The sequence below is a fragment of the Rattus norvegicus genome, chromosome 7 (assembly GCF_021556685.1).
Source record: "Rattus norvegicus strain SHRSP/BbbUtx chromosome 7, alternate assembly SHRSP_T2T, whole genome shotgun sequence".
NCBI lineage: Eukaryota > Metazoa > Chordata > Mammalia > Rodentia > Muridae > Rattus > Rattus norvegicus.
Window position 1 is genome coordinate 82,640,471 of NC_141540.1, and position 17,751 is coordinate 82,658,221.

Below are 17,751 nucleotides of genomic sequence, written 5' to 3' on the forward strand. Positions count from 1 at the left end.
ATGTAACTGTGCCCAAAACAGTAATCATGCACAATATTCTATTAACTCACCCAAAACTTACATGAAGTGTTAGCAATATCACTCTATTATGGATACCTTAAAAAACCACATGTTCAATCTCACTTAATACTGAGACTTTCTGTAACAGGACTTCATCAAAAGAAATAACCACTAACTCATTTGCTAAGAAGATAAGTCTCAAAGAATGCTTTCAAACTTAGAAACTTTAAGAACTTAATATTTCAAATTTTATATAGAAGGCCCTTTATCAGTCTATCTTCTGTTGTTATAAAAATAAAAAAGAGGTTTGTTTAGTTCACAGATTGAAAATGGAAAGTTCAGTATTGGATAGTACATTTGTCTGCCTTCAGTGAGGGCCTCTTTGCTACAGCTCTGCATAGCATAGAAGGAAAAGAAAGGAGCAGGCAGACAAGCTCACATTGTAGGGGGTGCCGGGAGGGTTTAGACAGCATAGGGGCCTATAAGAACTGTAGTAATCTCTGAGTGACAAGGTTTCCCTAGTGACTTAACCACATCCCACTGTATGTCAGCTCTTAAGTTTCCAATTCCTCAGCATGGCTACACTGGGAATCAGGCAACTAATACATAAGCCTTTGAGGATATACTCAAATCATAACCCTTCCTCAGAATTGGAACCAACATGTTAGATACTTAATACACGCTTTGGAGGCAACATATATTATGTGAGACCTTGAACTAACACCCTAAAAGGCTTTAGCTAGCTATAACTAGACATGACTCATATTGGGGAGGAGCCTTGTAAAGAAATTAAAAAGATAAAATTTCTTTAAAACTTTGGTATAGTGTCTATTACACAGTAGGTAAAAACATGGTCTCATTTATGCATTTCTTCCTTCTCATATCCGGTATGATAGTAAGAATCATACCTGGGGTTTGCCTGTAACAATACTGGACAAAGTAGTTAACATCATTCCTTTCACTTTTTTAGCTCCTATGTTTTCAGAAAGTCTTCTTTTTTTCTTTTTTTTTTTTTTTTTTTTTTTTTTGGTTCTTTTTTTTCGGAGCTGGGGACTGAACCCAGGGCCTTGTGCTTCCTAGGCAAGCGCTCTACCACTGAGCTAAATCCCCAACCCCACGTCTTCATTTTTTAATGTATTGTTTGTATAACAATCTGTTTTCTATGCATTTCACTCCAGATAGAGCTTTAACTCTGGAATATATTCGCGGACCTTAGATCTTTAAGGGTGACAACCATGGAACCAACAGCCCGAAACAAGTAGAGCAACTAAGTTCTAATGTGGTTCTTAGACCTTAGAGACCTGTACTGAGGGCCACAGGAAGCTGAGGTTACATTGAGTTGCGGGGAGCGAAGTTCATATGTAGTGACAAAGCTTATTGAAGAAGTAATGCCATTTATGAGAGGCGTAGCTTAGATACATAGGTCATCAAGAGTTTTTTAAATTATTATTATCAAGATTAATAAATGGAGCATAGAAATTGGCTACTTTTTCCAGTGAGGTATTTTTTTTCTGGTTTATGTATTTTTTGTTACTTTATATATTTTATTTTTGAAATTTTAATTGTATCATTTTTCTCTTCCATTTCCTCTTTCCAAACCTTCCAATATATCCCTTCTTGCTCTCTTTCAGATTCGTGCTCTCTCTTCTCTAATTGTTTGTACATGCATGTATACATATATGCATATACATATACATATATGCATATTCCTAAATACTAAATGCCCTGTCATATATTGTTACTCGTACGTATATTTTTGCAGGATAACCAGTCTGGCGTGCTGCTCTTCCCTGGTGAGGAATGTCTCTCCCACTCAGCGTCCTTAGTTGCCTCTGATTGTGTAGGGTTGAAGCCTGCTGGGCTTGCCCACTTTGGCATGTCTGATGTTGTCCTTGCTTTGTCATGTGTAGGGAGTCATGTTGCTAAGACTTGAGAGGGTAGCTCTGACCTTCCTAGGAAACAGTCTTAACTGCAAACTCCCCGACCTTTTGGTTCTTAAATTCTTTCCACACTCTCTGACAAAATTATTGCCTGAGGCATGTGCCTGGGTAGAAACCAACAGCTCTCTAATTGGACTTAAGTCTTCTCAGCAAGAGGGAAATCATGCCTGGGACTGGAAACCTAGAAAATTATTCGGGGCTAGTCAAGTCAGGGATCTTGGGATAAAACAGCAACCTAGAGTTACCACTTTACTAACCTAGCCCAGTCCCTACCACATTTGAAATGTCTGTCCTTATACCCACCGATAACTGTAGTCCTCCCTATTTAACATTCACTTGAAGCTGAAGAAGAGCATTGGTAGTTAAGAGCGAGATGACCCTGAAGGCTGTTCCTCTGAGATCTGTTCTATTACTCAGTCCTTTATGCCCTCTCATACCTGGCTTCTGTCTTGCTCCCACTGCTTGATAGAGGATCTGAGGACCATGTCTCTTTTCTGTTTAAAGTCTTTTCCATGCCTTGCTACCAAAAAAAAAAAAAAAAAAAGATGGTTTTCTCACTGTTAAAGAGGTATGTAAGCAGACACTCCTGTTGCTTGTCCTGATACTGTTTTTAACAGGAAAATATTTCTTTCTAAGTATCTGTAATAACTAAAGTTTCTCTGTCTTACCTTTATCATTAACCCTCATTTGATCACAGATGAATTTTAACACCTGTAAGAAAATCAAATTTAAAAAAACCTAAAACTGTACAAGAAAGAGATTCCTGGGGTATAGCGTAGTGGTAGAGAACTGTCCTAAGGGGGAAATGTAAAGAAGTACTTATACCAAATGCCAAAAGGTAACTGTAATGTGAAGTCAGTTTTAGTGTTCTTAATTTATTCCTTAATTTGTGTAGTAAATTATTTTACAATAGAAAGAAAAACAAAAATCTTGTTTCAGTCTCACAAAGAAAAGCAATAAGGGAAGGTTTAGAGAAGTTCATGGCCTAGAGTTAGTGGTCATTGTAAGACCCAATTGATTACTTTATAATTTAGGACATGAATGTTGACCGTTGCTGTTTTGATGTATTTCAGAGGAGAATTTGCTCTTTGGCTTGACGGAGATCTCTACCATGGAAGAAGCCATTCCTGTAAAACGTTTGGGAATCATACACTGTCTAAGAAGGAAGACTTCTTCATCCAAGACATTGAAATCTGGGCTTTTGAATGAATACAGTGCTCTTGGTTGTAGCAGGACATCAGCCCAAACCTGAATGGACAAACGCATCGTTTGGAATGTTCAAGAAGCAATACAATTAATGTCACTTGTGCTTTAAAGTCAGTCTGTTTGGCCATTTACTGCAACTATAATTTTGGAGTTTATTTTTCAAATCATGTTTCTGTCCCAGAGTTCTTTTGTTTACACCATGGCCTGGGTTCCAGTAGTTTAACAGCCAGGTGGGATCTGTCAGCCCAGTGTAGCACTTGGATCACAAAGGCCACCACCTTTTCAGTTGATGTCATCTCAGTCCTAACTGGATGGTGCTCTGTTCAACTTTTTTTAACCTGTGTTAATTCTTTTTATAGAGCAGTGTACTTGGGGCATTGAGGAAATGGGGCCTAGATACTTCTGTATCTGGTGAAGCTGACACAGGTAACAATTGGGCCTACTTACATTTTCGTCTAAATGAGAAACCACATGCCAAAATAACACATGCTTCATAGACCTCTTCTAGTTCTAATTCACTGCAGCATTCTCTTATTCATTTTGTAAGCATTCTCGATTTCATTTGAAGACAGTGAAATTGGAGGAGCAGTCTGATTGGCATAGACAGCAGCACACACAGTCGGCAGGTTTGGGCGCATGTTTTCATCACTGAATTTTCAGATAGAGTTACAAATTGACAGAGGAGAATGGGAATTCAATGATTCTATTGGATTTAATATATTAAGCAAGTAATACTATTTACATATTTGTAGCTTAATAGGGCATTATCATAAGTACAAAACTAAAACTTGCATATTTCTTCAACATTGTGTCATATACACTGTTTTACAGTTCTCTTGTTTTAGCCTCGTTGCATACCAACTCCCCCAATACATTTTAGTTTTGTTTTGTTTTCTGCTCAAAAGGAAGCAAATTGTTTTGAAATAAAAACGTGTTTTTTTCTAAGTGGTATATGTTATTAGTTACCATTAGCATCTGCTCTTACCGGAGGGCAGTGACTATCGTAGACAATACTGTAACTCAGTAGACTTGGCGAATGTGCAAGCTTACTGTCAAGTGGCCTCCAAAATGAAAAGATAGAATAAACTAGCACTTGTATTCTTTCTTGTAGGAAACCAACAATAAGCCATGTGGCAACAATTCATCAATTAAATTTCAGAGCTTCATGTAATGCAAAAAAAAAAAAAAAAGTCCTGCTGTTATACATGTGACAGTGACTTTGTGCTGAAAATTCAGCTGTTCCACACAAACGTTGTATATCTTGTAAATTGATGTTTAAAGATAGTTTTGTTCTTATAGAAAGTGTTGACTGCCAGGTTGCTTATAGCACTTTAAATTATTCTGAAGATGAAATTACCAGCCAAGTATGTTGGCTTAAGTAGTTTTAGTTATATAACTCTTAAAAATACCTAGTTCTTTTGGGAACAGTTTAAATAATTATCTAAAGAAAGCATAATATTAATCAGAATCTCTGGTGTTCTATGACACGCTGTTGCTGAAGATGAATAGAAACGGCATCGTTTCCTCGTCTGTGTAAAGCTCTCATTACAAGTTAGGTAATAGTGTCTAGGTTAGATGTTTATAACATAAGGAACTGTAAATAAATGTACCCTTCCCCCATTGGTCTTCCACAGCAGTATTATTGTCTTCGTGGAGGTGACTAATTGCAAAACTTTAAACATCCTGTAATGGATTCCAGCTACAACAAGGTCATAGGGATGTATACCAAATAAAATTAAATGCATAAGTGCAAACGAGTCTGGATTTATTCAATAATCAAGTCATTTCCATATCTAAGAACTGGTAATATGCCTACTACAGTCTCCTGCCTTGTGTTGGTGTGACAACAGGATGTGATAGAGGTTTGAATTCAGTTAGAGGAAGCACTGCTATTTAAACATTGTAAAGTATTTGCATAAACACATCCCCGCAGGACTCGCAAGTGGTTTGATGGGTTTGAGCTGCTGGGGAGGGTAGAGAGTACCTAACATACATCCCAGGATCATGAAGACCCCCATGCCCAGAGCTCTTAGAATGTCTGAGTAGAAGAATAACTTGGACTGATGTGCCCTTTGGGAAAAATCTTTGTGGATAAAAATAGACTAATAGAGAAAAAAACTGGAGAAGGAACCAAATAAGCAAGTCTATTGTAAAATCCAAGGGTGTGTGTGTGGGGGAGGGGGGATGAAGCCTCAATAAGAAAAATAATAATAATTTTAAAAAAAGAATAAAAATGGAAAGAGAAGTGTAAAAGAGGTTTAAGAATTGGGCTATCAACTGGGTATCAACATTTAAAGATAGCTATGACCAAAATTCATTTTGTGTGTGTGTATGGTATATGTGTATGCTTAATATATTATGAAATTCCCAAAATACAGGTAATATCTTGAACATCCACAGGGTTTTTACTTGAGAACTCACATGTATTATTATCATGTTACCAGTGTATAAAGATGAAAAGCTGACCATGTAGGTCCTGACCATTTGTACACTCTACTCCCTAGAGTGTATGAGAATAGAAAGACTAAAGGTAGCACTAACAGATGGCAGGAGGATATTGTAACTATCTTTGTGTTAATAACCTTGGCGGAATGTGTGAAATAGATGTTTTAGAAAGTATCACATGGAAGGCTGGTAAGAGAAGAGACAGATAGGAGAGGGAGAGGGAGATATACACCCTCACATACAAGCTAAAACCTTACAAACCATTCCAGGCCCAGGTAGGTTATTCTTGGTATTTAGGTAAAAACTAACGGTAGGCTTGGGTAAATACTTGCAGAAGGTAGTTTCTTATTAAGACCAAAGTGTCCAAACCTTACAAATTTTGAACTTTTAAGGGAGGTGGTAGGGCAGAACAATCTCTCCATGAACAAGGAAAGGTTATAGAAGTAACTGGCAATTTTGGGGAGAATTAAAATAGCCAATAATAGCCATTTCAAAGGGAATGTGAGCTAGGAAAGTTGGCGATATCAACTGAAGCCAAGCATGAACTTCCTTTGACCAGCAACTATTTATTTATAAGTTCCTAAAAGCTAGTATATTCTGGTAAAGCATTATTAGCTCTCTCTGCACTCATTTCTTGTCGTTTCTACAGAAAGCTGATTTCAATATTTCTTAATAACCTTATTTTCAAAACATCTTGATGAGCATTTACACACACATAACCTATTTTGAATGCATGTGTATTTTATATTGCTTAAATTTCACCTGCAAGAGTTATTTGGGGAATAGAACTTATACCCGAAAGAATAAGTAAAATGTAATCTTCTCAAATATTGGCATGTTCCCCATATCTGAGCAAAAGGCAACACAAGGAAAACTGCTCTGAAAACTCGATATAATGTGGGTCAGCCTATGAATTAAGTAAAACACATTGGCTAGCTTTGCACCAGAAATGCCCAGGGTACAAAGAGTAAAGTGGGGACATCCATGCTAAGGGACCACTTCAACATGGGCCACATGCTTTGCCTTAGCAGTGATTTGAAATGACTGAGTGGAAGGGGTGTAACAGAATTCTAGCTTACATAGAGTTATCTTACCATGAAAAATGGCTATGGTAATTTGACATTATTTCTGTTGATAGCTAGGACTGCTGTTTCAAAGGGAAAGAGAAAAACCATGAAGTTTATGGGTGTGATGTTATTTTGCTAGACAATATGGGAAGAAAGATGACCCTAAGCTCAGATCTTCCCTCTGTATGTGTGAGCAGGGTGAGGAAGGACTGAGTCAGGGAGTCAGGAACTCACATGCACTGAGAAGGAAGGAGTAAAGAACACTAGAGAAGACTGAAGAGTAAGGGGAAACCTTGGGCTTTGGGAGGGCAAGTGCATGCCGCTAGGAGTTTAGAACTATTTGTGAATCATTTTATATAGCTGTGACTCAAATAGGCCTTTCTGTTGGTTTGTTTCCTGAGCTTTCTTCATGTTTTGTTTTTGGTCAAAATGTAATCTACATTTTCAAGTACGAATGTCTCCGTCCTTTAGGGAGAGAATATTTTTGGATTTGAAGTGAGGAAAAACTGTAGATCTTACAATTCAATATTAAGCACAGTAAAATAGAATAATATAAGAATCTACAAAGTGCTAAGCACTCCTTGTTACTAGAGCACTATGGTGACATGTTGCAAAGCGTTCCCTCTGAGAAGGGCTATCACGACCTTACAGCCCTCGCTCAGAAGTCCAGCTTAGGTGGAGTTACTCCTGTGCCGTGAAGAGTGTTGATAGCAGGAAAGGAACTGACATTTGAAAGTTAAAGCCTAGAAACAAGCTGAAAATGGACATGATCTCACTTGGCCACACAATATGGAAAGGGTTTTCATTGTCCTTCCTTCCTTCCCTCCCTCCTTCCTTCCTTCCTTTCTTTTTTTTTTTCTTTCTTTCTCATTCTTCTTGGTAAAGAAGATGGTTTTCTTGCCATTCTCTTATTTTATTTTTTATTGGTTATTTTATTTATTTACATTTCAAATATCACCCTTCCCGGTTTCCCCTCCACAAAGCCCCTATCCCACAGCCCCTTTCCCCATTAGGCTGCTCTCCCACCCACCCACCCCCTCCCACCTCAGTGCCCTAACATTCCCCTATGCTGGGGCATCGAGCCTTCACAGGACCAAGGGCCTCTCCTCCCGATGATGTCCAGCAATGCCATCCTCTGAGACAATCGCAGCTGGAGCCATGGGTCAAACAAGTTGAACTTTGAATAATCTAATGCCAGCCAGAACCTGCAGAATCTTTCTATGCAAGATGAGGAAGCAGGAACTCATGATACATTCGTTGAAATGCTGATACTGGGAGTGTCCCAAGTTCAAGTCTGAATTTGTTTTATTTCCAACCACACAAAGTTTGTTTTGGAATCTAAAACTAATATAAAAGCAACAAAAACTGTAACAGCTCCCACTCTGCTGGTTTTCTTTAGTTCTGACCTGGTTCTCACTGTGGCAACACGTGTGTGTGTATACATAAGAAATTCCACTAGGACTAGTAAGGACTAGGGACTAGCAGAGAAACAAAATCGAGTATTTGTCCTTAAACATCGTGGAATTTTTAGTTTGAAGCAATCTTGACAATTTCTAAAGTAGTTCATATTATGTCTGCAAGTAACAATTATGTATTCCTATTATTTGAGATATTTTGAGATAATTTGACATTGTTATAATACTTTCATTTGTTATAATACAAGGTATTAGATGTGCATTATACAGTATATAAAGTATTATAACCATTTTAATTTCAGCTTTTTCAAATTCAGTAAAAATTGTAGTCTCACATATTCATTTGGCTTTAATACACATTAAGGAAAAAATGGGTCACAGGCAGAACTGATACTGTGTTTGTTTGTTTGTTTGTTTTAGTGACATTTTTTGCTTTATGACATTTTATTCAACTAGGAAGGAAACACGTCCCACATTTTAAATTAAGTGATTCCATGAGATTTTTCTCTGTTGAATATTTACTTCCATGGAACTTCTTATTTCCTGTTCATTTATTAGCATAAACATAAACAGGGTTACCCAGTAAGACTTTCAGCAAAAATCAAACCCTGCTCACGAAGCTCCACAAACTGCGTGCCACTTTCCTGGTATGTGCCGTCTTTGTGGGTCCTAAGGTCACAGATAGCATCTGTTTCTGCAGGATTTGTTCACCTCAGAACGAGGAAGGCTGAAGGAACCTGGCTGGAATCAACCACACGAGACCTTCAACATCTTCTTGAATTCTAACTCTGTTTACCAACCAAATGTGCTGTGATTTTTTTTTCCCAAAAGAGTGGAGAGTATTCAGGGAAATAGAGTACTTCCGGGGCAGGCATGAGGCCCTGGGCTCAGGCCTAGCACTTTAACAAAGACTGCACAATCCTGCCTTCCCGGCACTGTGGTAGAAGAGCTGGCACATAAGGGTTTCAAGTCATCCTCAGTTAAATAGAGTTGGCGGCCACTCTAAGCTGGTGATTTTTTTAAGCCAGATTTTAAATTTAATTCAAATTAATTCAATATTTTCCCCTAAAGTATTACTTACATTGTGATGTGTTGTACTTTATCTAAGGTTAGTATTTTTACCTGTAACATGTAACTTTTAATTTGTAATAATTTTATCAATGAAATTCAGATATTTTTGCTTAAAAATGTAAATTGAATTCCAAGTGTCAATATACCTGATTATGTATTGTCATAATGCTTCTAAAATATTCTGAGTGTCTTTTGTCAAAATCTTCACATAGTAACCTCATAAAAAGAGTACTAGAAGCCATTTTTATAAAATCATTTAATATTGATAACATTCCAGAGCAGTTTGCCTTTGAACTTATAATACATTATCATTTAATAGTAAAACAATGGCAGGTTGATTTATTGAGGGCTTACTCAAGGAGAGTAATCACAACATGGTCATCTTTGCCTTGCCATAGCATCTCCCCTTCAAAGTGCACCAGTCCGTGTTTCCTGGCACGCATGAGGATGCCCACCACTTTATCTGAAATTCGAACATATCTATCAAAGAGTTCTCCGAAAGTAACCTGGATCTTGCCATCTCGTCTATGGCGAGCCATTGTGCGGATAACAAAGCACAATTCCATAATTTCCCGATAGATGTGCTCCTCGGCTCTCTTGGCCCTTTCAGCTGTCTTGCTTCCCTCTTTTGGGCGGCCATATCCCTCGTCTCCCTTGTGGAGTCGAGTGGACATGGCTAGGTCATAGTCAAATTCATCACTGAAGGGGTTGAGCTTCTGTGACTGTATGTGTTCATCGGCCCACTGCTGCCACCTGCCTTTCAAGTTGTCCACTTGGCTGTATTTCCGATGGGCCTTACAGTTGAGTGTCTCTGAGTATCTGTTTGCCCTAGAAGAGAGAAGTGGAAAAGCAAGGTGAATATGTGGACAGCAAGTACTGTGGACCCTGTGTACTTCCCATGTGTAGTTTCTGTTGTGATAAAACATGTCACTACGTTTTCTGTCAATGACAATGAGTTAACCACTAATTAACCTCAAGCTTAAAATACAAACCACAAAAACCTTCCTTACATTGAGTATGAGAGTACTTGTAAAATGTCGCATATCATGAGCATTCCTAAACTGGAATCAGTTCTTAGAGCACTTCTGAGACTAGCTATTTCCCAAGCATGCATTTCGGTACTACTATACAGATTGGAACAGTTCTACATAGACGTCTGTGTTTGTTTTTTACGAAAGCCTATTTACACTGGAGTCCATGAAGAGCACACATTTTTAAAGCATCGTGTTGCACAGATAGAAAATCAAAAACACTTATTAAACACTGTATGCTGCCATTCTTCTAAACACTTCATTATTATTCTCCACAATCATCTTTAAGATGGATAATATTTCAGCAGTTTTGGTGAAGAAACTGAAGCCAGAAAGATTAAGGAGCATCCTAAAGACACTAAACTATTAAGCCTAAGCCATAGGCTAAGACTGGACGTTGAAGCCATATTACGCTGTCAGGATGGAACTCTAAGAAATTCTGCTTGACTCTATAGCAGAGGAAGGGGTCATATTCACAAACACCCACCTTCATCTCCAGAGCACTAAGTAGCCTCATGCCTGGAAGCACTGGACTTGAAGATGTGACAAGAAGTTCTTGCACTATCTCTGGGTGGCATGACAGGACCCTATGGGTACTCATGAGTCACTGTTCTAAGCCCGAGAGTGGGCCAGCCTTATCTGTCAAGGTACAAACTTCTAAATTCTTGGTGACAAATGGGCTCAGGTGACAAAGGAGTCAGTGAATCACACAGCAACTGCTTAACTGCATCTAAAGCATTTCAGTCCTCTATCCCTGGGGTCATGAGCTCCGTCCCGTCAGGATAGCCCGACTTTGTGAGACTCATTATGTCATTACAGTGCCAGGGTGCAAGTGTTTGCTGTGAGGAAGACACACCCATGCAGCCCATCAAGAACAAACACCAAACCTATGTACGGTTTAAATGCACCCTTGCAATAGTCATTTTCAAGGAACTAACATCCACTAGATGGCGAAATTTCACTAATTCCCATGTTTGTTTCAGAAAAGTCCTCTCTCTGTTAGGTTAGAATGGGGAGGGAAGCTTTTTCAGAGCCAGAGGGAGATAAACACGCAGCAAGATTAACTGGGGGAGACCAGTTATGGACAGAACTATATACAGTGCGAGTTTATTGCAATGTCTTAAGCTTGAAGGGTCTCTAGGAAGTGTCCTTCACCTGAATCGCAGCTTCAGTGGGTCCAAGGGTCCAACATGTTTGGGATGGGTATGAAGGGAGATGGTTGTGATGTCCCCACAGTCTGTCAGTTGTCTTTGTGGCTGAAGAACCCAAGCTACCCATCCTACTATGCACAAAAATGCTGGCCGTTGGCACTGCCCAGGGACTGTCACTAATTTGATTAATCGGTGTATGGGGGGGGTGTCACGGGCCAAAATGACTATCTAAATTGCAGTGCTGTCATTGCTGATCAGCAACTATAACCTTTGTTCTCCTTTCTAAGGAACTTGAGACCCAGGCCTCTGTTAGAAATTGGTAACTATTCCAAAGTCCAAGGAAAGCATTCTTTTTACTAGAATGGAGAAAGGGAGTGGGTGTGATTGTCAAGTTAGGTCAGAGAGATGGTTAAGAGTTCTCGCTCCCAGTGGAAGGGGAAGCCCTGGGTCCTGCTAAGACTGAACCCCCAGTGAACTAGATTGTTGGGGGGAGAACGGCAAGGGGGAGGATGGGGAGAGGAACACCCATAAAGAAGGGGATGGGGGAGGGGGATGTTTGCCTGGAAACCGGGAAAGGGAATAACACTCGAAATGTATATAAGAAATACTCAAGTTAATAAAAAAAAAAAAAAAGAGTTCTCGCTCTGCAAACATGAGGACCTGAGTTTGAATCACCACACCTCACATAAAAATACATTCTAGGTATGGCCAACATTCATAGGAGCCCAGCACTGAAAAGCCAACAGACTAATTCCTGGATGCTCACCGGTTCCATAGCTGAGCCAAAATAGCGAGCCTTAGGTTCAGTAAGATACCTGGTCTTGTACATGAGTGGTGAGTGACAAAGAAAGATAGCTGGCATCCTTCTGTGCACACATGCATGTACAGATGCATACACACACTCATGTGTGCAAACACAGAAAAGCAAAAGGCCACGTATTTCCCCCCTTTGGTTTAAAGCCCATCACTTATACTAAAATCCTGCACTTTGGAGGTTACCGAGATCAATCAAACTGACACCTTGCTTTATGCTGAGGGAATTCGAGAAGCATGGGGATTACAAAACAATCTCTGGTTCAACCTTTCCAGATGTCTTGCTTACTGATCATGTGACTTTGGTGTGTCTTAGTGTCTGGGTGTCTCATTTCTAAGCTTGGTGCATGTTTTCCACCACACCAAGAGGGTGGTCCATGTGCGAGTCTAATTCAGGAAGCCCGAGCAGGGTACTGACAGCAGTTCCCACTTACAGGTAAAACAGAAATGGCATGGACCAGAAGGGACAGCTGAAGTTAGCTGTGTCCTTTCAGGCCAGAGATGTGCTCCCTACCCTAAAGGACCCACTGTAACTGGCAGTTCATCCTCTGCCCTCTGTACTTTGGGTACTGACTGGAACTCCTCGGTGATTAAGGAGTGGAAGGATGCATTCACTTACTGGGAGTGCAAGGGGCGTTTAATCCTGGCAGCAGCCACCTGCGCTACATCTTGCTCAGGCCTCTCCTCCATGTCCCCTCCGTAGCCACTGTCCTCTGTGTCTATGCTGTCACTCTTCCACTTGGGCTCCTCCTGTTCCATCACTTTCCAGCCTTTGGTCAGCTTAGATACCAAGTTGGTGCATTTTCTTCTCCGCGTTGGCGAGTCGTGACTGAGGAGGATTCTGTCAATGTCATTGTCTGGCTGGACCGCTTCAGACACGCCGCCATCATGCTCGTACCTGTGGCTCAGGTAGTTCACATCTCCTCCTCTCTCATACGCCTTACTGACAACCGTTCTGGTCACCTCTTTCCTTTTGATATGGGAGACCTCCGTGGCTTCCTCAGAGCCTCGTCCCTCTCTGTCTCCATCTGGCTTTGGAGACGGAGGTTTGGGGGCATGCTGGCGAGGACCCGGTTCTTTAGGAGTGTGAGGTAGGTCTTGAGTTGCTCCTGGCAGCCAGCCTGCAGGCTCCTGGGCCTGTCTGGTACTGTTCTCATTCGCCCACTGCTGCCATCCTCGGGCCAAGTTGATCACCAGGGTTGCTCTGCGGACCTTCTGGAGGGCACTCTTGGCCGGCCCCGCCTCCCTTTCAGTTTCTCCAGGAGCCATGCTACCTGTTTCTTCTCTGCTGACAGCCTAGGCACTGGCTAAAGAGGGAATGTGGTTGAGAGAGTTGCCTGGGATTTAAATAGAAGCAGGGTGTGAGTGGGAAGGAGCGCCTGTGGCCTGTGACGGTGGAAACTATGCAAGGCATTTCTTGCCAAGATGTGGTGCTATGGCTCTGACGGTGTTCTGTTTTTAAACCCTGACAGGTCCCATTTCATCACCGCGGAGGGACATCTCTGGTGGCAAAGGACACTGATATGTTCCCTCCTTTCTTCTCCAAGTGCCAGGGTGGAAAGTACTAGATTGAATCATGTGCTTAGCTTTATGTTTTCCTTGACCTTAAAATGTGATCCAACCATTTATAGGAGTAGACAGTTAGTGCACAAATTGTCCTAGACTGTTCCAGGCTTGCTCTCACTTAAACCTCTGTAACCCTCAATACAGCTGTTATTTGGTTCCCTTTAATAGCTGAGTGAAAAGATATCTTACTTCTTCCCAATAATATATGAGATTTTCAAGGCTGGAGCTTCTGTTAATCTATAACCATTAGAAACAAATTGTAGGGGGCTGGGGATTTAGCTCAGTGGTTAGAGCGCTGGTCTAGCAAGCGCAAGGCCCTGGGTTCGGTCCCCAGCTCCGGAAAAAAAAATTAAAAAAACAAACAAAAAAAAACAAAACAAAACAAAACAGAAACAAATTGTAGAAGGCTGTCTGCTTAGATCTTCATTTTCCAGATGGAAACATTGATGCCCAGAGGAAGAATAAGGTCCAAATGTTGAAAGGTTAATTATTGTTGAAATCCTATTAGCATGTAATATATATGAATATTAAGACACTAAACTGTTCTAATGACATAAAAATTGAATTTTATTTTTATGTATTTTAGAAATTATGGCTAAAATAATCATTGAAATGGTTGAATCCATATAATGACAAAATAATGACTTATCTGAAGCATGCAGTTTATTTTATTTTAGCCCGGAACTTGCTATGTAGAACAAGTTTTGTTTAAACTCCCAGAATTCCACCTGGTTCTTTCTGCCCACTGTGCTAGATAGACTTAAAGGCATGTACCACCAGTCAGGCTCCCGCCTCGCTGTCTTGTTTTTAATGATTAACTCTGAGTTCATTTTTAAATGATTTCTTTTATCTTTGATGTTGTAATTTAATCACATCATTAGTCTTCTCTCCCTACAAACCTCCCATATATCTCTTCATGCTCTCCTTCAAGTTTATGGCTTCTTTTCTCATCAGTTGGGGTGTGTGTGTGTGTGTGTGTGTGTGTGTGTGTGTGTGTGTGTGTGCTAAATAAATACGTACAACCTGCTAGTCTATGTAAGACTCTGATCCTATACAAAACACTACAGGCAACTAAGGAATGCTGCCAGCAGGAGAAATAGTCTTCCTCGGGGACAAGCTCATCAATCAGTTGTCCAGTACCAAATGGTCAGGCCTGAAAACAGACATTCCTCTTTGTTTTTAATAATAAAATCTTTGGTAGCAGGCAATGATATTTGTTTGAACCTTCAGAACATCAAGTAAATAAATATTTTTAAGAGAACTGAAAGGATAAGTCATGTGGACAGAGAAACAGCACCTGTTCAGTGTATTATACCAGATTAAACCGTGCAGGACTAAGCATTGAATAATTCCTTAAGAACAAATAGACCTTTCTTTTTTCCTTTGCCACTGCTTTAGGCTTTAAACTCTGTCCATTTCTCCAAGGGTGACACACTATATGTTGGAAAAACTGTTGCCTTGTGAACAGTATGAAAAATATAAAAGTTAATTTCTTCTGATAGACACATTCAGTTTAAAAAAAAAAGTATGGTGTCAGTTTTTCATCGTGTCAGTAATTCACGCCCCAGGAGTGAAACAACTTGGAACATGTTATAAAACTCTATCTAGAAATCTGTCCGGTGTGTTCTCTGAGTTCAGCAGCATGTGATGGCATCAACATACCGAGTCCGGATCCCTCTCGGTTAAGTGGGAAATGGGATCACAAGAGCCAGGGACTAACAATAAATTAAATCTCAGCTTTAATTTCTGGCCTTCCTTCCTGCACATTAAACACTGTTGAATGCTAGTTGGATTCCGTTCATCCCCTGGGTCATGGTTAGAATAGGTTTCTCTGATAGTCTCAGAAGCTCAGCCCAGGATCAGGTCGATTTCCTCATTCTACCTTCCAACTCAGCGTTGTTTAGGTTCCATCCCGATAGAGAAGAAATACAGACGGACGACGTTACCGGGGTTTCATAAATTAGCACGCATTGCATTCAGCTGCCTGAGGCTTGAGGCTGTCAGCAGATGGTGTTTTGGGGGCAGGGAGTAGCTTCTAAAAGGTTTGTCTGTTCCTTTGACGTCTGGCTTTGATGGTAACTGCAGCCCTTCAGGCAGTCCACTTCGGACATTCCTACCCTTAAGTAAGGTCTGCATACAACCAGTCTTTTGATTGCTGTAAAAATGTTAGCTTCATGTTCTCAATCAAGGTCCAAGGTCTTAGGAATTGTATATTCTCCCATTAATTTATGGTACAAAGAAGTGAAAATAATAAGAAATGACAATGATTTGCATCAATACTAGTTCCCAGGGAAAGGCGTGTGAATTAAGATTTGAAACTGTTGGAGATAGAGGCCAGAAGTAATGACCACTTGAGAAACTTGCCATAGGAGGAAACTCCAAATGTCTCAGTGCTTTAGATCACTTGCTGCTCTTGCAGAGAGCCTCGTTGCTAGCACACATATAGCAGATTACAACTATCTGTCTCTCCAGTTCCAGAACATTCAGTGCCTTCCGGCCTCCACAGTCTCTAAACCTGCATGTGGTAAATAGAATTAAATGCAGGCAAAAAACTTAAACAGATAAAAAAAAATCAATATTAATTTTCTATATGATCACATGAATGGTAGCAGAAAAGGCAGAGAGATATTTACACATATTACCCTTTTGAACTGAGTGCAGCCAAATTCCAGTCAGCAGTATGAGGTCACTACACCAAAGATATTTTATAAACTTTCATCTGCCTTGCATATATAAAATGATTTTTAAAATGCATTATATTTATTCAATTGGTAGGTTCATAGCAAACTATAGGCTATGTTCAGACAGTAAGATGGTAAGGATAATAGAGAAAAATAGCATATCAATCACCTTATATAGTTTATTTTTTGATACAGCAGATAAAATTTATTTTAAAAGTCCCTAGAGCAATTCTATTGACTATACTCACAACCTAACACATTAAACGTGAGCGTTATTCATCCTCCATACCTGCTACTGGATAATTTTAGCCAGCACTTTCTTACTTTTCCTCCGTCCTTCCCCTGCTGAGTATTGTCATTTTCAGTTTGACGTTTTTTTTTTTTTAATCCCATGTGTCATTCAGATTAGGGACTATATATTTCAGTGCATTATGTTCAGCTAAGTATGTCTTCTGTATCCATCTATGCTGGATCAAATGACAGGGTCTCGCTGTTTTTAAGGTTCACTAAATGGGGAAGACAGTAAAGTTCTTTTTTGTATCTTGGCTCTTGTGAATAATATTGCAACGAGTATGAGAGTTCAGATATCTTTTCCAAAAAAGATTAATTATTTTTGTGTTATAAAAATGTATGTATGTATGTCTGTGTGAGGGTGATGGAACCCTGGAACTGGAGTTACAGCAGTCGTGAGCTATCACATGGTGCTGGGTTGAACCAGGGTCCTTAGAAAAATCAGTCAGTGGTCTTATCCACTGAACCCAGACCCCAGATATCTTTTTAAAGGAGTTTTTTCTTATTTTTGAGAACTACATAGACTATATCTTATCATATTATTCTCTGCCAATTCTTCCTAGATCTTCTCGAACCTCCCTAACCACCCAACTTCAAGTTCTCTCCCTTTCAAAACCAAAAGACCCTAAGTTCCAGTTTGTATTGGCTGACTACTCATGGGCCTGGAACCTAGCTTAGAGTATGACCAAGTATCACTCTATTGAAGAGAACTGAGTTTTCCCGACCCAGCAACAGTCTGATGGCAGAGACTGCTTGGCTTGAGGTAGACTTTCATGTTCACCGCGTTCCTCTTCCATGCTGGGAACTTGTCTGGCTTGGCTTGGGCAGGTCTATGTAGCGCATATATCATAGTCCTTGTGAGTTCACAAATGTATCTGCCCTGTCGTGGCTGGAAAATGGCTTCCTCAAGATCATCAAGAGCCTCTGGTTCTTATAGTCTTTCAAGCCCATCTTCTGCATAGATCCCTGAGCCTTTGGGGAAAAATGTTACAGGTATTCCACTTAGGGATGAGTATCTCAAAGTCTCTTTTTCTTAAGAATTCAGATATTATACTAAGATTTTTATCTGCCTTG

At 40.0% G+C, this 17,751-nt stretch overlaps 2 protein-coding genes across 24 annotated transcripts in view; one reads left to right on the top strand and one right to left on the bottom strand.

Annotated features, from left to right (window-relative positions):
- The window catches only part of Oxr1 (oxidation resistance 1), a 434,885-nt gene extending 429,985 nt beyond the window's left edge, over window positions 1-4,900 (top strand). For all 23 annotated transcript variants that reach the window (NM_001197907.2, XM_087555486.1, XM_087555482.1 and 20 more), the window contains 1 exon segment: window positions 3,014-4,900. In NM_001197907.2, the coding sequence (NP_001184836.1) occupies window positions 3,014-3,149 (136 nt within the window). In that variant the 3' untranslated portion in view covers window positions 3,150-4,900.
- Window positions 4,901-9,393: 4,493 nt separating this feature from the next.
- On the bottom strand, window positions 9,394-13,461 carry Abra (actin-binding Rho activating protein). The gene is given in 2 exon segments (NM_175844.3): window positions 9,394-9,972; window positions 12,759-13,461. Coding segments are annotated over 2 exon segments (1,128 nt in total). The 5' UTR covers window positions 13,409-13,461; the 3' UTR covers window positions 9,394-9,494.
- Window positions 13,462-17,751: the final 4,290 nt, after the last annotated feature.